The sequence below is a fragment of the Salvelinus namaycush genome, chromosome 2 (genome assembly GCF_016432855.1).
Source record: "Salvelinus namaycush isolate Seneca chromosome 2, SaNama_1.0, whole genome shotgun sequence".
Taxonomy (NCBI): Eukaryota; Metazoa; Chordata; class Actinopteri; order Salmoniformes; family Salmonidae; genus Salvelinus; species Salvelinus namaycush.
In genome coordinates, this window is record NC_052308.1 from 45,533,572 (window position 1) to 45,554,545 (window position 20,974).

At 41.5% G+C, this 20,974-nt stretch overlaps 1 protein-coding gene across 18 annotated transcripts in view; it reads left to right on the plus strand.

Annotated features, from left to right (window-relative positions):
- The window catches only part of LOC120063958 (calpastatin-like), a 72,689-nt gene that overhangs the window by 36,773 nt on the left and 14,942 nt on the right, over nucleotides 1–20,974 (plus strand). For 16 of the 18 annotated variants that reach the window (XM_039014276.1, XM_039014284.1, XM_039014292.1 and 13 more), the window contains 2 exons: nucleotides 18,915–18,980; nucleotides 20,634–20,783. In XM_039014276.1, the coding sequence (XP_038870204.1) occupies nucleotides 18,915–18,980; nucleotides 20,634–20,783 (216 nt within the window). Of the gene's footprint in view, nucleotides 1–1,718; nucleotides 1,899–5,930; nucleotides 6,069–18,914; nucleotides 18,981–20,633; nucleotides 20,784–20,974 lie in introns of those variants that run through there. The other 2 variants (XM_039014317.1, XM_039014347.1) reach the window with 2 other exon arrangements.

Below are 20,974 nucleotides of genomic sequence, written 5' to 3' on the forward strand. Positions count from 1 at the left end.
TGGCAATTTAGCTAGTTAGCTTGCACTTGCTAGCTAACGTTAATTTGTCCTATTTAGCTAGCTTGCTGTTGCTAGCTAATTTGTCCTGGGATATAAACATTGAGTTGTTATTTTACCTGAAATGCACAAGGACCTCTACTCCGACAATTAATCCACACATAAAATGGCCAACCGAATCGTTTCTAGTCATCTCTCCTCCTTCCAGGCTTTTTCATCGTTTAACTTATATGGTGATGCATCTAAACTTTCATAGTATTACCATGACGACCGGCAAAACAGTTCCTCTTTCAATCACCCACGTGGGTATAACCAATGAGGAGATAGCACGTGGGTACCTGCTTCTATAAACCAATGAGGAGATGGGAGAGGCAGGACTTGCAGCGCGATCTGCGTCAGAAATAGGAATGAGTTCTATTTTAGCCCTTGGCGTCGCAGATGCTCGTTGGCGCAATAATTGAATAACATGGATTTCTAAATTTATTTTACGACGCACGCGACGTGTCCGGTACGGTCAGCATGTTAGTGTATATAAACTTCTGACCCACTGGAATTGTGATACAGTAAATTATAAGTGAAATAATCTCTCTGTAAACAATTGATGGAAAAATGACTTGTGTCATGCACAAAGTAGATGTCCTAACCGACTTGCCAAAACTATAGTTTGTTAACAAGACATTTATGGAGTGGTTGAAAAACGAGTTTTAATGACTCCAAGCTAAGTGTTTGTAAACTTCCGACTTCAACTGTACCTCTCTCTCTCCCTCTCTCTCTCTTTATGTTCTCTCCTCTCTCTCCCCCTCTCTCTCTCTCCCCCCCCCCACCCCCTTTCTCTGCCTCTCTGTTTTTGAGGGGCTCTGCTGTTCAGATTCCTAAGCAGTGAGTGTATCAGACACACCCTACTGCTGCCAGACAGACAGTCCGTGCAGCAAAGCCACCTCTGCCCAGCCTGCTCCAGCTCCACCCATCTCTTTCACTATTAAATATATGCCGATGACCAGCACTTCACTATGCTTAGGACTTGGTCAGCTTACATTACAGCACATACAGTACATTCACTGCTTTGTAATCATTACTAATTTATACATGTAGGCTGTTGTATCTGTATTATACTACTGCCACATATGCACAAACACACACAGTCACAAGACCCAGCCCAAACTTTCCCTCACACATGTAGGGGATTTGATTATCTGGCCCGTGTTGCCCCAGTGGGAGGAATTTGCACCCCGCTCTGGCTGACGGCGAAGTGCGCTCAAAACAAAAGTGGCGTAGGTTAAGCACGTGGAGTAATGCGTAGGATTCTGTTTTCAAATTCAAAAGTGATTGCTTTTGATAAAAATACTTTATCTGCCTTCCCAATGAGAACGAGTTTGAAAATTCCAACATATATTTTATGGAAAAGTGATGTTGTATGTTTCTGAACGATGTACCTTGCTGCCTTATTGACAACATGGCAGAGCGGCACAGATTACTGTTCGATTTTAGAAGGCCGCTCCTCCCTCACCGTTTTTTCCCGTCACGCCACGGGCCATAGACCGGTGAACCGAGGTTTATTTTAATCAAACTCCCTCAGTGGAACTGACTGGTCTTGTTTGTTTTTCCTGGCTAGTCTTGTGAAGGAGGCGGGCACCCCTTTCAACCAATCAGATCCAGGCTTCTCCGCTTCCTTTTTTGAAAAGGGGAGGAGCTTGAGCAGTACTGTCCTGTCAGGCTTGTCCCATTGGGAGGAGCAGATGTTTTTATCTCTAGTCTGTTTATGTGAGTGTGTGAAAGTGTATGCATGTGTGTTTTGTGGGACGTATATGCTTCATCCATAGGGAATATAAGGTAATTTAGCCTCAGGACAGAGTCGGGGACTATCCAGATAAATATAGGATACACTCACACTCAAATCTATGGTATGTATCTAAACAAAGCTTTTCTATGTGTGTGTGATTTGTGGTTCCCTCTTTTGGTGCCAGCCCTATAGATTTAGTTTGATGGTTTTGTCATATCGCTGAGGTGACAGTTGACAGACGCTGTTGTGGTGAGTGACGTCATGTTTTATCTGTTATGAGCAGACATATCCACCAAAGATGTTACTTAAGTCAGTCAGATGAAGCCATGGGGCTTCTGATGTTTACATGTCGTTTACATGTTCTTAATTAACTTGTTAACTAGGAAACTTGGCGAAGGGCTCAAAACTGCTGTATGTGACCGAGGGGGAAAATACAGATACTTATATGCATCGCTTGGAGGCAAATTGCTTCGTCATTCAGTTGAACTCAGGCAGACTTGTTCTGTACTGTAAGATGTTACTTGGCAAGGGTCTAGGAAGGGAACTCTGTGATGTCATCAGAGTGCTGCTGGCGGTGTAGATATAGTGATCTGTTGAGATTATATTAGGTTCACAATGAGACAGACTCAAAACATCCCTAACCCCTATCCTGTACCTTAACCCAAAACTCTAACCCTAAACCTATCTCCTAACCCTGACCCTAAACCTAACCCTAACACTAATTCTAACCTTAATCCCCTAGAAATAGCATCTGACCCTGTGGGGACCAACAAAATGTCCCCAGTTGGTCAGATTTTTGTTTGTTTACTATTCTTGTGGGGACTTCTGATACCCACAAGAATAGTTAAACATGTCGACGCACACACACACACACACACACACACACACACATTCTGACTCTTACTGTGAACTGTGAGTCAATTAACTTATTGCTGTTCAGATGTTTGACAGATGTGACAATCTGCTGTGAAAAAGCATATTAATTATGCTTATGACAACAGGAAGTATGTTTTTTTTATAAGCATGGCCTTATTTCTATTACAGCATATTAGATGACGGTCATTCATATTTCATTCACCCAGCTCAGTGTAACATCAATAGGTGTAGGCTACTACACGATACTCACATGTTCCCTATACCCATCATGAGGTTTATACAACCTAGCCTATGAATGAAAGTTTACAATGTAGTTGCACAGGTCAAGAGAAATTTAAGCAATCAAGGTGACAAACGTTGACACATTCAATACTGCCTTGCACAATCTTGCCTGCATCTAGCTGATCTGGGGTGCAATCATTAGTCCAACAGGTGCAAATGAGAGATTCTATTGGACAAATTCAGGTATGTTTATCCCTGTTTCGTTCCATTTGCTTCCATTTAAGAAACATTTTTCAACATAATTGGTGGAATGAACAAACCCCTGATCACACGCAAATGCAGTTCACTTTCATAGCAGCTACATACAAACAGCGTTGATCGTTGGATAATTCCTTTTCGCATATGCGCTATCCTCCTCTCACCTTTTCCCTTCACTTGTGGACTTCAGTTTACAACACATCAGCTGTCTGTGACCAATCAGAAAAACCTTTCCAAGACAAATCTCATATCATAACTGCTAACCGCTACACACAGCCTACATCGTTGTCACCAAATTAAGTAACATCAAGTCAACATCGCTGCTAGAACTAACATGTTAGTAAACCGGATACAATCATGCAGTACAGTGTACAGTTAGCAAGCAGTGTAGCAGTTACACCGCCGGGCCCCGGTGGCAATACATTTATAAAACCGAAAGCTTACCTTGACTTGGAAGAGTTCCAGTGTCGGATAGCCATAGAAAGCTAGGTAACGTATTATTATCCCTCTCTGTTTGAGTAGGCTAAAATAGCTAGCTGCAATGGCTAGTTAAGTAATTGAAAGTTTAAAAAATATATATATATAGCTACCTCTCTGTCTCTCTCTCTTGCTTCTCCTTCATTTTTTAAGAAATTAATTTGTTAACTATTCAATTATTGTCTTTCTTTTTGAGTCAACTACTCACCACATTTTATGCACTGCAGTGCTAGCTAGCTGTAGCCCTTCAGTACGATTCATTCTCTGATCCTTTGATTCAGTGGACATCAGTTCATGCTGCAAGAGCTCTGATAGGTGGAGCATGACTTCCAGAAGTTGTCACAATTACTGTGTAAGTCTATGGAAGGGGGTGAGAACCATGAGCCTCCCAGGTTTTGTATTAAAGTCAATGTACCCAGAGGAGGATGGAAACTAGCTGTCCTCCGGCTACACCATAGTGCTACCCTACAGAGTGCTGTTGAGGCTACTGTATACCTTCATTGCAATTACTGTGTTTTAATCAATTATTTGGTGACGTGAACATATTAGTATAGTTGTACCTTTTTATGAAATTCACTGAGGAGGATGGTCCTCCCCTTAATCTTGCCAATGAAAAATCATTAAAGTAGTAGGCAATATCAGTGGGTTTTGTGATGAATGAGCCATCTGATTCAATGAATGAGGAGCAGAGTTTGCCTTTTTTCCCAAAATTTCATTGAATGGGCTCCAAAGCTTTTTTACTATCATTCTTTGTCATTTATCTTTGTTTCATAGTGTAGTTTCTTCTTCTTTTTATCCAATCGGTTGTCCAGCCAGACCTATTTTCCATCTCTTTTGCCTCATCCATCTCAACCATACAAATGTTTAATTCCTCATCAATCCACAGGGATTTAACAGTTGTACAGTCATTTTCTTAATGGGTGCATGCTTATTAGTAACTGGGATAAGCAATTTCAGAAATTTGTCAAGTACAGCGTCTGGTTGCTTGTCATTACACACCACAAACCAACAAATATTCTTCACATCAACAACATAGGAATCACTACAAAACTTATTGTATGACCTCTTAAACACAATATTAGGCTCAGCCTTTGGAACTTTGGTTTTCCTAGATATGGCTACTATATTGTGATCACTACATCCGATGGATTTGGATACTGCCTTCAAAAAATTGATGCAGCATTAGTAAAGATATGATTAATACATGTTGATTTCATTCCTGTACTGTTTGTAACTACCCTGGTAGGTCGATTGATAACCTGAACCAGGTTGCAGGCACTAGTTACAGTTTGAAGCTTTCACTTGAGTGGGCAGCCTGATGAAAGCAAGTCAATATTTAAATCCCCCAGAAAGTATACCTCTATTGATATCACATACATTATCAAGCATTTCACACGTTATCCAAATACTGACTGTTAGCACTTGGTGGTCTATAGCAGCTTCCCACCAGAATGGCCTTTAGGTGAGGCAGATGAACCTGTAGTATATTACTTCAACAGTATTTAACATGAGATCCTCTCTAAGGTTTACAGGAATGTGGTCCTGAATATAAACAGCCACACCTCCACCTTTTGGCATTTCTGTCTTTTCAGTAGATGTTATAACCCATCTATTGCTACCACTGTATCATCAAAGGTATTATCTAAGTGAGTTTCAGAGATTGTCAGAATATTAATGTCATCTGTTACTAGGAAATTATTGATTTCATGAACCTTGTTCCTTAAGCTACATATGTTAATGTGGGCTATTTTAAATACTTTTGGGATGGTTGATTGTTTTTCTTGCTTTACTGGGAAGCTTAGCAGAGGTAGACATGTTCAGGTTATTTTTAATAGTGCAGGGTGAGCTGCACAAGGTTGACTTCCTACGGGGGCACACCACCTCAGTGCTAGCAGTATTACTCTGGTTCATAGGCATATGATTACTGCATACTAGGGATGCAACGGTACACAGTATGTTGTCGAACCGTTCGGTACGGTTCAATACACAGTCTGCCTCTCATTTTCCTATCATTTCCAAAAATTGCTTATTGCGCTGCAGACTATACTCACGTTGTACATTCAGATCCATAGAACCAGAAGCACAGTTTGTGAACAGGAAAGGCAGGCAACTGCTTGGGGCCCCAGGCCGTTAGGGGCTCCTGAGGGCTGACAAACTTTACTCCACAGCAATGTCTCAAAATGTGTCAACCGCAGTGACTACAACCCCCTCCCCCTTAAACAACCAATGGACGATTTGCAATGACATCTCGGTAGGAAACCTCCCTAAAGGGGCCCCGTGTAGAGAGGGGAAACTAAAAACAAATATTCTCTCAGCTCCAACGTGACTATGACGAGCGCTAGCGAGACAGAGAAGCACATTTAAAGAGGCACCGCCGTCTTTCAAATCCGCTGTGTGGGAACGTTTTGGATTCAGCGTTCAATACGATGACGAGGGTAAGAAGACCGTAAACAAACAAGTAAGTCTGCAAGCATTGCTTTTCCACTGTCGGCTACTCGAGTGGAAACACTTCTAACCATGTGTCATTTACGTCACCATCACAAAGCCGTATGTCTTGCAGGTGAAGCTGGAGCAAGAAGTCCACTCGTTAGCGAAAACACAGCAATCTCTCGCTGCTGCCTTCCAACAACAATTAGCAAAACATTCAGAAAAACATAAAGAAATAACGAAAGCAGTGGGAGTATTCATAGCCAACGATTTGCAGCCCTATTCAGTGGTTACATTTAATATTGCCTATACAAGTATGTAAATTACCCTGTGTATTTAAAATAGAGCAGGCAAAGCACCTACAGGTTGTCAAAGCTAAGAAGCACTTTTTAATTGTAAAGTTTTTCTCCCCTTGATTTCATACAGTAGAGACAGAAACCAGGCCTAGTCAGTCATGCTGTCATTTTTCTAAATAGAACATTTTATTTGTCTGTAGGCAAAATAAAGAGTTCATTATTTAAAGGGTGATGTGTTAATTTTTTCTTACAAAGACCGTACCGTTACCGAAGTTTACATGCACCTTAGCCAAATACATTTAAACTCAGTTTTTCACAATTCATGGCATTTAATCCTAGTAAAAATTCCCTGGTTTAGGTCAGTTAGGATCACCACATTATTTTAAGAATGTGAAATGTCAGAATAATAGCAGAGAATGATTTATTTCAGCTTTTATTTCTTTCATCACATTCCCAGTGGGTCAGAAGTTTACATACACTCAATTAGTATTTGGTAGCATTGCCTTTAAATTGTTTAACTTGGGTCAAACGTTTTGGGTAGCCTTCCACAAGTTCCCCACAATAAGTTGGGTGAATTATGGCCCATTCCTCCTGACAGAGCTGGTGTAACTGAGTCAGGTTTGTAGGCCTCCTTGCTCGCACATGCTTTTTCAGTTCTGCCCACAAATATTCTATGGGATTGAGGTCAGGGCTTTGATGGCCACTCCGATACCGTGACTTTGTTGTCCTTAAGCCATTTTGCCACAACTTCGGAAGTATGCTTGTGGTCATTGTCCATTTGGAAGACCCAGCTTTAACTTCCTGACCGAAGTCTTAAGATGTTGTTTCAATATATCCACATAATGTTCCTTCCTCATGATGCCATCTATTTTGTGAAGTGCACCAGACCCTCCTGCAGCAAAGCACCCCCGTGATGCTGCCACCCCCGTGCTTCACGTTTGGGATGGTGTTCTTCGGCTTGCAAGCCTCCCCCTTTTTCCTCCAAACATAACGATGGTCATTATGGCCAAACAGTTATTTTTGTTTCATCAGACCAGAGAACATTTCTCCAAAAAGTATGATCTTTGTCCCCATGTGCAGTTGCAAACCGTAGTCTGGCTTTTTTTATGGCAGTTTTGGAGCAGTGGCTTCTTCCTTGCTGAGCGGCCTTTCAGGTTATGTCGATATTGGACTTGTTTTACTGTGGATATAGATACTTTTGTACCTGTTTCCTCCAGCATCTTCACAAGGTGGTTTGCTGTTGTTCTGGGATTGATTTGCTCTTTTCGCACCAAAGTATGTTCATCTCTAGGAGACAGAACGCTTTTTTAGGTTTTGGCTGATTTCTTTTGATTTTCCCATGATGTCAAGCAAAGAGGCACTGAGTTTGAAGGTAGGCCTTGAAATACATCCACAGGTACACCTCCAATTGACTCAGGCTAATTGACATCATTTTTCAGAAGCTTCTAAAGCCATGACATGGAATTTTCCAAGCTGTTTAAAGGCACAGTCAACTTAGTGTATGTAAACAAATGTAAACAAATTGTGATACAGTGAAATAATCTGCCTGTAAACAATTATTGGAACAATTACTTGTCATACACAAAGTAGATGTCCTAACCGACTTGCCAAAACTATAGTTTGTTAACAAGAAATTTGTGGAGTGGTTGAAAAACTAGTTTTAATGACTCCAACCTAAGTGTATTTAAACTTCTGACTTCGACTGTAAGTGTTGATATTAGTTGGGTAGGCGTCTTTACTTCAACACGATTGTGTTTTGATTGATTTCTAATACCTTTTGACTTTTTCTGGTAGATGTTGTCTAAGACCCATTTTCCATCTGTTTGACCAGAAATCAAAGCCTTTGCTTATTCTGAAATTGTAGGATGGGAAATGTGTATAGAATGTATAAATGTCTTCATTTCTCAAAAATATAGACTCTTAGCGTTCATTGACACCCAATTTGACATGCTCCTTTGAACTTCACATGTTGGTGCTCATGGGTCCTTTTGGATGTAAATGGCCATTAGCATAGCTATAACACCAGCTGAACCAGTACATGACACTACTAGGCAGAATTGTCCCTATTTAGGTCAGTATGACATACTTTGCAGCCTACACTGGTTAGCTTACTCATTTGGTATCACTGTAGCATCTAGCTTTCTGTTGCTATCAGGGTTGGAGTCAATTCCAAATTAATGACATACTTTGTGCCCGGGTTAGCCAAATGCTTTGTCATCACTATAGCAGCTAGCCGTGTTGCTATACCCAGCCCTTTTCACATGTCTGTCTGTGGGGTGGGGCCCAGTATAAGTCAACACTTTTCATAGCCCAGCTCAGTAAAGTAAAGACAATCTCTTTAACCCTATTGTTGAAGAAGCGCTCCTATTAAACCCCTAGGAGGAACAACCCTACTCCCTCCTGGTTACACAGACTGACATATGAATATATTATTAACCATGGCAGCATTGGCTCCTGTGCCACGCTGGCTGCCCCTGTATGCACCATTTAAATGGTGCTGTGAGTAATGTTTCTGTGCCACCAATTGATACACACCCTTCTCGGGTGTGGCTATAGGACTCTGACTTTGTGTGTGTGCGTGCGTAGATCGTGGTAGATCGTGGTCAACTGGTTTCAGGGCAAATGGCCCTTAAAACAGCCACTTCTATTTTGGCCCATTGTCCCGTTTTGGGTACGGCTGCCACTAGCTCCCATTGTGTGTGTGTGTACCTGTGTACACAATAACGTTACTAAACATTACGGTAATGCATGTTTATCCTATGCGTACTCCTCTTTGCAAATAACATTTTCAATGAATACGCCCCATTGACAATAATATCTCATTATTTCCTTCCTCATAAAAAAGAAAGAAGAAGCCTGACAAAATAACAGCCAGTTTGAGACGGTTGAAAAGTTTTATACATTGAGAGAACATTATGTATCTGTCATGTTCTGAACGTGTATAAGAACCATTTATTGACTGTAAACAAGGGGCTGTCATGGCTAGCATTTTGGGTTTGGTTACCCCCCACAGACCTGTTCACTGTGGAATGCATGAGGAATGTTGAAACGACGTTGGATGCAGGTAGGTAGACAAACACTGAGACTCTGGGCTAGACTCAGGTGAGCTGGAAGAGCGCTAGGTCAGACTCTTGTGAGCCAAAATCAACTACATTTTTACCCCAGTGGTACAGTTTTGGGTTATATTGTCTCGTGAGAAGTAGTAGTGCTTGGTTGGACTTCTAATCAGTAATAGTGTTTTGGAACTGTCTGATAAGGATGATAGTGTTTTTGTTACTCTTTGTTTTTGCTGGAATAGTGTTTTGTTAGCTCGCAGCTAATCAATATTTGTGTTTTGATACTTTCTGATAAGCAGTAGTACAGTAGCTTTGCCACAGTTTAGTTATGGAAGCAATGTTTGGCCTAGCTAGTCTATACATGAACTACTAACAGATTTGCAATAATAGTGTGTTGCTATTCAATAATAATAATAATAGCAAAACAGAATTATCGGTTAGACTTATGAAGTAGGCCTACTCCAATAAGTTACACCCAGTCTTGTATCACAATCAGCAGTAAAAGGGACTGATTACAGTTTATAACACTGTTTAGGTTGGCCCCAGAGAGATGCATTCGTGTGGTTGACTGGTTTCTGCTGTACGGTCACTGTTGACATTAAGACATGTTGTTATGCTGCCTGGTACCCGCCCTCAATTCTATACCCTGCCAGTGATTTGTGTGATTCCTAATGGACTGTATGCAGTAGGGCTGACTGTTTGTCTATCTGCCTGTATTAAAGGGTATCTGGGTGGTTCTAGGAGCTAGGTGAAATAGCCTAACCTGTCTACGTATCACGTGTATGTCTGCATGGGTAGACACCTACTCAGGGATTTTCCCTGAGAGAGAGCCTTGTTGTTGTGACTGGTGGTTTTAATGGTGTGCCACTCAAGCAGATACAAATCCATTCAGCATACTTTTGTGTACACTAGTATGGGTTTAATGTCACTAATTTAATGTCACTCACCTGGTGTCCCAGATGTAAAACAGTCCATTATTGGAGAGGAAGAATGCTGTGGACCTTGAGGCCGGATTTGAGAATAGGGGGTCATAGGTAGTGATGGGGGGAAAACATTGATACAGTTACATATCAGGATATTATTTTTGACTATTGTATAGTTTTGACAATATCGCAATAATATTTTTGCGCTAGTTGGCTGTACCTGCACCAAAGTTCCAGTGTAGACAGTGCATTCGGAAAGTATTCACAGCCCATGTCCGTTACAGCCTTATTCTAACAATTGATGAAATTGTTTTTTCCCTCATCAATCTACACACAATACCCCATAATGACAAAACAAAAACTAAGGCTGTGTCTTTAGGGTCATTGTCCTGTTGGAAGGTGAACCTTTGCCCCAGTATGAGGTCCTGAGTGCTCTGGAGCAGGTATTCATCAAGGATCTCTCTGTACTTTGCTCCGTTCATCTTTGCTTCGATCCTGACTAGTCTCCCAGTCCCTGCCGCTGAAAAACATCCTCACAGGATGAGGCTGCCACCACCATGCTTCACCGTAGGGATGGTGCCAGGTTTCCTCCAGACGTGACGCTTGGCATTCAAGCCAAAGAGTTCAATCTTGGTTTCATCAGACCAGAGAATTTTGTTTCTGAAAGTCCTTTAGGTGCCTTTTGGCAAACGCCAATTCGGGCTGCCTTTAACTAAGGAGTGGCTTCTGTCTGGCCACTCTACCATAAAGGCCTGATTGGTGGACTGCTGCAGAGATGGTTATCCTTCTGGAAGGTTCTCCCATCTCCACAGAGGAACTCTGGAGCTCTGTCAGAGTGATCATTTGGGTTCTTGGTCACCTCCCTGACCAAGACCATTCTCCCCCGATTGCTCAGTTTGGCTGGGCGGCCAGTTATAGGAAGAGTCTTGGTGGTTCCAAACTTCTTCCATTTAAGAATGATGTAGGCCAATGTGTTCTTCCGGACCTTCAATGCTGCAGAATTGTTTTGGTACCCTTCCCCAGATCTGTGCCTCGACACAATCCTGTCTCGGAGCTCATCGGACAGTTCCTTCGACCCCCATGGCTTGGTTTTTGCTCTGACATGAACTGTCAACTGTGGGACCTTACATAGACAGGTGTGTGCCTTTCCAAATCATATCCAATCAATTGAATTTACCACAGGTGGACTCCAATCAAGTTGTAGAAACATGTCAAGGATGATCAATGGAAACAGGATGCACCTGAGCTCAATTTCGAGTCTCATAGCAAAGGGTCTGAATTTTTATGTAAATAAAGTATTTCTGATTATTATTTTTATTAATTTGCAAACATTTCTAAAAATCTGTTTACACTTTGTCATTATGGGTTATTGTGTGTAGATTTGATGTGGGATAATTTAAAAATATATATTTTAGAATAAGGCTGTAATGTAACAAAATGTGGAAAAAGTCAAGGGGTCTGAACTTTCCAAAGCACTGTTTATATAGCTTGTTCTCCATCTTCTTTTTAAATAGGGAGCCAATTTATTTTCAGCACTTTTATTTCCATGACTGATCAAAACTTATTTTCTCATGGCTCTCTCTTGTTCCTCTGCAGCTCTCTCTTGTTCCTCTGGTGAGAAATGTTTGGAACATTAAATCGCAATAAAGTCACAGTATCGAATCATAATACATATAGAATTGTGAGAATTGCAATACATATTGTATCGGCAGCAAAGTATTGTGATAATTTCGTATCGAGAGATCCCTGGCAATTCCCATCCCTAGTCATAGGCTGTATAGCTGGAGTGTGGAACGGTATGGCTGGAGGAGCTATAGAGAATCAGTGTGTTCAGCTGAAGTAAGTAACCATGCTGAAGAAGGTCAGTCATCCTCAATCTGCTGCCGTGAGGTCACCGACTACGGAATGTGAATGAGGTGTCAAAGGCCAACAGTTATCACACACTGGTCTGACATCAGCTAGGTGGTAAATGTTTCCTATTCCTGAGGCCCTCAGTTGCCTGTTTAGCATTATTCTTATCTGGCCTAGCTAGCAGTTAGCACACCAGGGGAGAAATCCCATTGGTACACATTAGCCAAATGTGCTACAATTCTGTTCATCATTACCCTTGTGTAGTGAACGTGGACTAACTGATCCAACTGATTTTTCACTTGACTTGACAAACATGTCTCTGAGTTGATGTCTGGTGTGTACTTTTTGACATTGAATTAAGAGCTAAGACAGACCGTGGTAAGTTTGGCATGGCTATTAGCTTGTATGCTGTTGCCAGTGATGTACTAGGCCATACGCACTACCCTCTGCAGCGCCTTACGGATGGTCAGATACCGAGCAGTTACCATACCAGGCGGTGATGCAACTGGTCAGGATGCTCTCGATGGTGCAGCTGTAGAACTTTTTGAGGACCCGGGGACCCATGCCAAATCTTTTCAGTCTCCTGAGGGGGAGAAGGTGTTATCGTGCCCTCTTCACAACTGTCTTGGTGTGTTTGGATCATGATAGTTCATTGGTGATGTGGACACCAAGGAAATTAAAACTCTCGACCCACTCCACTTCAGCCCCATCAATATTAATGGGGGCCTGTTCGGCCTTCATTTTCCTATATTCCACGATCAGCTCCTTTGGCTTGTTCACATTGAGGGAGAGGTTGTTGTCCTGGCACCACACTCACTATAGGCTGTCTCATCGTTGTTGTGTCGTCAGAAAACTACATGATGGTGTTGGAGTCGTGCTTGGCCACGCAGTGGTGGGTGAACAGGGAGTACAGGAGGGGACTGAGCTAAGCTGTAGTCAATGAGCTAAGCTGTAGTCAATGAGCAGCATTCTCACATAGTTGTTTCTTTTGTCCAGGTGGGAAAGGACAGTGTGGAGTGCGATTGAGATTGCGTCATCTGTGGATCTGTTGGGCCGGTATGCGAATTGGAGTGGGGCTAGGGTTTCCAGCATGATCGTGTTGATGTGAGCCATGACCAACCTTTCAAAGCACTTAATGGTTACCGACGTGAGTGCTACGGGGCGGTAATCATTTAGGCAGGTTACCTTCACTTTCTTGGGCACAGGAACTATTGTGGTCTGTTTGAAACATGTAGGTATTACAGACTCGGTCAGGGAGAGGTTGAAATTGTCAGTGAAGACACTTGCCAGTTGGTCTGCGCATGCTTTGAGTAAACGTCCTGGTAATACGTCTGGGCCCGCAGCTTTGTGAATGTTGACCTGTTTATAGGTCTTGCTCACATCGGCTACGGAGAGCGTGATCACACAGTCGCCCGGAACAGCTGGTGCTCTCATACCTGCTTCCGTGTTGCTTGCCTCGAAGTGAGCATAAAAGGCCACGTCTCGGTGAAACATAAGATATTACAGTTTTTAATGTCCCGTTGGTAGGATAGTTTTAATCGTAGAACGTCCAGTTTTTTGTTTTCCGATGATTGCGCGTTGGCCAATAATACGGAGGGTAGTGGGGGTTTGCCTACTCATCAGCGAATTCTTGCAAGGCACTCCGCCCTCCTCGCCCTTTTTTCCCATCTTTTCTTCACGCGGATGACGGGGATTTGGGCCTTGTCTCAACAAAGCAGTATATATAATTAGGTTAGGTGTAGACAAACAGTAAAATTCTTACGGGTCTTTTTCCAATGATTCAGAGTTTAAGATACATTTGTTTATATAAAATAGACACAAACAATAAATACACAGTGAATACAGAGTTACAATAAGAGTAAAAAAAAAAGGCAATATACATGTTAAAACAGTTAAATGCGGACATGAGCATGTGTTCATATAATCTTGCTTTCTACTAAGTCCTAACAGTGATGTGCCAGTGTTAAATCTCTGTATATTTATGTTGTACTGACGTCAGTCTCTTGTGTTCAGGTTCCCGGGGCTTGGTTTGATGTCGCTATCTATAGTGTACTGATGTTAGCCTCTGTGTTTAGGTGTGTTATGCTCTGAGTATACTAAACATTAACATTAAGAACACCATAACATAGACCGACCAGGTGAAAGCTATGATCCCTTATTGATGTCACTTGTTAAATCCACTTCAATCAGTGTAGATGAAGGGGAGGAGACAGGTTAAAGAATAATTGTAAGCCTTAAAACAATTGAGGCATGGATTGTGTATGTGTGCCATTCAGAGGGTGAATGGGCAAGATAAGAACTGCAACTCTGCTGGGTTTTTCAGGCTCAACAATGTTCTGTGTGTATCAAGAATGGTTACCACCACTCAAAGGACATCCAACCAACTTGACACAACTGTGGGAAGCATTAGAGTCAACATAGGCCAGCATCCCCGTGGAACGCTTTCGACACCTTGTCGAGTCCATGCCCCCGACGAATTGAGGCTGTTAACAAGGCAACACTCCATCGTAACTCCTCCTCCACATTTACTGGATTGGTTGAACAGTGCAGAAGAGAACCTCCTACAGTCTTCTTGTCAAGACCAGTATGTAGGGGATCTAGTTTCAGGCATTTCTTTTACACCTGCTACGTTAGGTTGGACAAGGACTTCATATGACATGAAAGCCAGATGGGCAGGGTAGTTAGTCTGTGGGGTTTGTTGAAGTAGGTTTTGTTGCATTAGAAATGAGAAGTGCAGTTTGTTTACACACCCAAAGCCACTTCCTTTGTCATGTGCTGTCGGTTGGAAGACCGAGGGGAAAGCTCGCAGTGAGATGCCCATGTTCCTTTGCTGTCATGATCACATGAGTAGTTGTGCAACCAAATGCCTTTTGAATCAATGTCTTTGTTTCAGTTTTGTTTATAAACCATCATTTAATTTGAAATAAACATGAGTCATACTTGAGTAGCTTGGATCAAACCAGATGCATTCAAGTAGAGTGCTCTGGTATAGTTTTGCCAACATAGAGAAACAGATAACAAACTAATTGTATGTCTTTGGTTGCCAGTCAGAATGCCAGGTGCCACGCCAAGCCTCCACCCTCTCTTTGTCTGTCCTTTCATTCGCCGTCAGAGTCTGGTGTGTTGCCTAGTGCATAAATATTTATCCAAAAGGAGGGCAGTGTGACTCATTAGCCCACTTTCCGCCCCTGGGTGTCTGTGATCTCACTTTCCCCGCCCTACTTCCTCCCAACCCATCTGAGTGGGGACTTGTTCCAATACTTTACAGATGCATCCTTCCTTTCCTTCCTTCCTTTGAGGTTCATTACTGATTATCACTTACTGGTGAAAACAGCAGGCCGCAACCATGATTTCACATATCGAATCACATACAGTACAAATCAGTGATTGCCTCAAACCCAGCTCGCTAAGGCCCTTAGCTGGGTTTTGACAAGGCCTTTGTGTCAACACCACTCTCCTTCCACAAGACACATTCTTAGAACAAAAGGTTCCAAAAGGGTTCTGCCTCTGCCCCCATAGGAGAACCCTTTTTGGTTCCAGGTAGAACTATTTTGGGTTCCATGTTGAAAGGGTTCTATATGCAACTCAAAAGGGTTCTTCAAAGTGTTCTCCTATGGGGACAGCCGCAGACCCCTTTTAGATTCTAGATAGCACCTTTTTTTCCTGAGTGCATAGATTAAGTAATGTTGTCAGTGAGCAACAAATCGAATCAAATTTGATTGGTCACATACACATGGTTAGCAGATGTTAATGCGAGTGTAGCGAAATGCTTGTAATCAGTAATCATCTCCAAGTAATGTTGTATGGCAAAATAAAGTTAATCTGAATAGTATAAGTAGTATACTGTTAGTATAGCACAGGATTTTACGAGTCAAAATGTAGTATACAGTTTGACTAGTGAGATTTCAACCTCTCTGTCACTCTTTCTCTCGATTTCTCCACCTGTCTCTCGCTGTCTTTATCTCCCATCCTATCATCTCTGTGTAACAGTAGAATTGTTTTAAGCTGGCTTGACTGCTTGGTCCAATCGAAACTTCTTAAAGATACTTAGCAGGGTATGAGACACTCACACACATTCTTGGGACTCATACCATAACAAATACATTATGCTGTGCTGTAACCCTGGGACATTTGAGACCCTCCTTCTCAAAACCCATTGGATAAGAAAGCCAGAGGTCAAATCAAAGGTCCCGCCCCTCTCACCTTCTTCTCTAATGGGTTTTGAGAAGGAAGAAAGTAGAGTGGACATGAGGAGAATGCAATTGAGATTCTCCAATAGGCAGTATGGGTGGAGAGGGTGAATGTAGGCTGCTTGACCTGTGGGTCACCTCCACTTAAAGGGTCCCCTTAAACAAACTCCACCTGGTTTCTGCATTCCTCAAACCTGCAATGTTAGTTAGTTACCCTCACCGCGTCAGTCACAATGTGTACATTCCACGTACAACAAACAGTAGGGATCTGGGATCTACTTGGTTACGTAATATCATGAGAAAAGCTATATAGAGTTCCTTGGACAAACTGTTTTGATTTTATTATATGATGCTATCAGTCCACTGACATGTGGGGTGTCAATCATGTCATATCATTTCCCCTTCTCTCTAGAGATCAGCTGCTTCCCATGTCTCAGTTGTAGAGTGTATAACAGGGGATGTAGAACCTCTGGGATACACACCTAAGGTTGGTAATTGACGGATCCTCTTTGATGTGTGAACGTGAGCTAGGGCACGAGAGAGAGATTCCGATTTCCTGTAATATTGGTTCTGACCAAGTCTAGATACATTTCCAGAAAGTGTATCGTTGACTCCTGTGGTCTTCTTGAATATATAACTGAAAATTGATATCATTAAGAACTACAAGTTAGGCATTATAATAAGGGTAAATCCATTTCAATTCAATCACTTTTTGACAGCACCCCTTTTGATTTGAACAACACTTTCCATACATATTTGCCCGTTTTAGAAGGATTCAGAAAGTGACCTTTTGGACCTGAGTACCAACACATTCAAGAGATAAAGGTGTTCAGAGTTGACAGCACCACGTCAAAGTTGCATACCCCACCATACCATGAGACATGCATGTCTTCATCACTGGAAAAGTGAAAAGCTTACAAACAGTATTGTTAAACAATTTGATCATTTCTTGTAATACATTTTTATTTTCTATTGTCATTTTTTTCTCTCCCTTAAATGTAATTTATCAAAAAATGCATAAACTCCGATTATTTTCATATTTGCATATATTATAGCTTAGACCCTACTATACATCATCTGAGGTTTTTGTGTTGTGCTCACCATCGGTTGAAACACAATATGCTCTTGAATATAGCATGGGTGTCATGTTTTGGCTGATAAATGTACTAAAATGGGAATACAATTGAAATGTAGACATTCAAATGGTACCATAAACATGGTTAGAGGTCCACACATCAGAGAATGTTGACTTGAATGGGAATATCTGTTTTACATTTATACTGTCAATCCTCCATAGGAAACCTATTGAAATCATAGAAATATAGATAATAGAATAAACATGACCATTTAAGTTCACATTCGACGGTGGGTGGACGAGCAAGATTTAGACATAACTATGACACTTTGTGGCTGTTGTAACTAGTGACGACCGCATCGGTTGAGACACAACATGCTCTTGAATACAGGGTGGTTGTCATTTTAATCATAGAAATACAATTCATAGAATGGACCTATCCCTTCACACCACTGGTAGACCATTGAAATGTAAATTGAATTGAAATGTTGACTTTTAAATACTACCACAAAGATGGCCGCCGTTTCAAATTTAGTTTAAAGCTCCAATATTTAACTTTTTGGGCAACCTGACCAAATTCGCATAGAAATATGAGTTATAGATCTGTCATTCTCATAGAAAGGAAGTCTAAGATGCGGTAGATCTGTTCTATGTGCGCTATTTCTATACTTCCGTGCTTAAATTAAACAATTTTGTATTTTACTTTCAGGTTTGGTAAAGCTGAAGATACAATATTTTGGGCTATGGAAAAAAATATTTTACAGTGGTTTAGATGGTATAATGATTCTACACAATGATTGCTTGTTTTGTCACATAAACTGAAATTAGACAAACTATTAGAATTATAGCAAACAGGAAATGGCGGAACGATTTCTGCATATTGCACCTTTTAAATTTCATTGGTGACCAGCTAAATTGCTGTGGTCTGAAGGGATAGGTCAATTCTATTAATTATATTTCTATGATTGAAATGACACCTACCTTATATTCAAGAGCATGTTGTGTCTCAACCAATGGCGGGCACAACACAAAAAACTCAGATTATGTATAGTAGGGTCTAAGCTACAACATATATGGGAAAAAAATACATTTACTCGTGTTTTGGTCATTTAAGTAGAAGGTAAGTCATAATTAAAAAAACATTTTTTCAGTAAATTATAAAATAGTTTGACAACCCTGTTTGTTAGCTTTTAAATTATATTATTTTATTATTATAATATATTTTTGGGGTACTTTTACCCCTTTTTCTACTGAATTTCGTGACATCCAATTGGTAATTACAGTCTTGTATGTGAGGAAATTGTACAGACATTTGAGCAGCATGGAATGTTTTTTTTTGCTGTGGTTAATTTCAAGTCAAGATTATGCTTAATTGCGTCAGTGATTCTGACAAGGATTAAGTCTGTGTGTCCTACTATAAGTGACAACTCCTCTGTTCATTTTATGTTTTTTAACTCTCCCTCTTTCTCTCTCTCTCTCTCCCCAGTCGCAGCCCAGACAATATTCATCCACTTCAGTGGCCCAGGTTGCCGTGAATCCAGCACAATTTGAGGTACCATTACTATACACTCCTCCTTAACCCATCTTCTCTCCTTCTCTCACCCTGCCCCTCTCTCTTTCTCCCTCTCTCACACACACCTCTTCCTCCTCTTCCTCTGCCCAGCCTTCACCTTCTTTTCTTTGGGATAGGTCCCAGTTTCTGATCTGGCTTCCAGTGTATTTGACCTTTGACCCCTTCTTTGGGTGATGCTTGGTATTGTTAATGTCTTTCCTGTTTTGACAGAGTAACGGCTGCTCCGTGTGTCCCAGTCTGTGTTATTACCATAAAACCATAAAGGACAGGGGAAACAAAAAGCAAGATCACATAGAAAAACAAAACTCCCCTCTTCCTCCCTTTCAGGCAAAGAGTTGGTCACACCCAAATGTTCAGGGAGTGGAACAATGGCTTTAGAATTAAATATAGGCTTATGTTATTGGGACTCATTTTGATTTTGCAATTGCTTCCAACTAGAATGTTTTAAACATATCCTGAATTATTCTATACATTTTTAATAGGCTTGTTATTTTGTGTTTATTTTGTGCTTGGCTTTATTGAGGGAAAACATGCAGCACTTGCAACAATTTTTTACATTCTTGACTCTGTATAGGTGATGACCTCCAGACATAATTCCACACCAGTGTTGTTATGTTGTCACCCATTCAGGAAATGGGCTGTTAAAATAGGTTGTTATGAAGAAGAAAATCCAATGCATTTCTGGATCCGGGGGGGACAGTATTTCTAGATCTCAGGAGGGTAGTAGCGATGTACTTGGCAACACTTGCACAACAGTCAGTGTCTTCCCTACTAATGTCAGTGCAAAAGCTCTATGCTAAACAGTAGGACTCTTTTAGTTGCTTTCTCTCCAGAAAAGAGAAAGATTACCTACAGAGAACACCTATAGTCAGCACACATTGCACAGCACCTTCTTTAACTGGTCTCCAGCCCAATATTTATGGTGAACTACAGATTGGACAAACTTCCTTTGGTTGAATGTTGGGTTTTGTTGTTGTGGGGTTGGGCGGGCAGTGGGGGAACTGAAAGTATTTTTTTTGCAAATGGGTTTTAGTCAACGTGTAACCCAAAGCTTACAACCTTGGTTTAGGTGTTTTGGTAGGTCGTTGACCACTCAGGACAAAGGAATTACCAAACTGGTTTCCCTAGAGAAGTTGTATCAGTTCCCCGAATCTCTTTCCTGAATCTATTCCAAAAGTCCCCTCTCCTATGCCCAAACAATGCCATGGTGACAGCAAAGGGCAGAGATGCCAACCTGAGGTGGCGTATTCACGTGTCCCCCAACTCCATGACAACACAACATGAAATGTCACCTGTTCTGGTATCTGATTCCGCGTGAAACCCAGGAAGAGTGAAAATTCCTTTGGCTTGTGAAGATGTGACAGACAGTTTGCTACGTAGTAAAGCTACTCATGTTTCACTTGTATCATACACATGCATGCACTGCATACCTATGTAGAGATTTTGCATACACACACGGTTATATATAGTACATACAGTCGTCATCATTTTTACTTGTCAGTCATTTGTTGTTAGTTTTTTGAGGGGAAAGCATCACTAGGCACAGAATTTTGTATAGATAAGCAATTGGATAAGGCAAGCTGAAAGTAATCAAATGTTACCGAGCCAATCACAATCCTTGTTGCATTACAGAGTGCATCTGCCGCCTCGACCATGGCTACGAAGCCAAGGGCGGAGTCCGTGACAATGGGTGGAGCCACAGGAAGTGCTGTCGCAGCGGGAGGAAGTCCTACTACAGCCGGGACAACACAGAGAGGAGCTGCCAAAGTGATGATGCCAGAGGTAGACTAGTAGCTGGGTCTATGGAGATTCTTGTGGGACAATCATGGCTTATTTAACTCTCTTCCCAAATGCGTTCCCATGGGCGTAGAGTACACTCTGTTAAATGGAATCTCGCTCTTTACCATTGCCTCCTTCACAGCTTGGCCTAGGGTGTGTTCCGATCTGCTTACATCACTATTCACAATGACCGC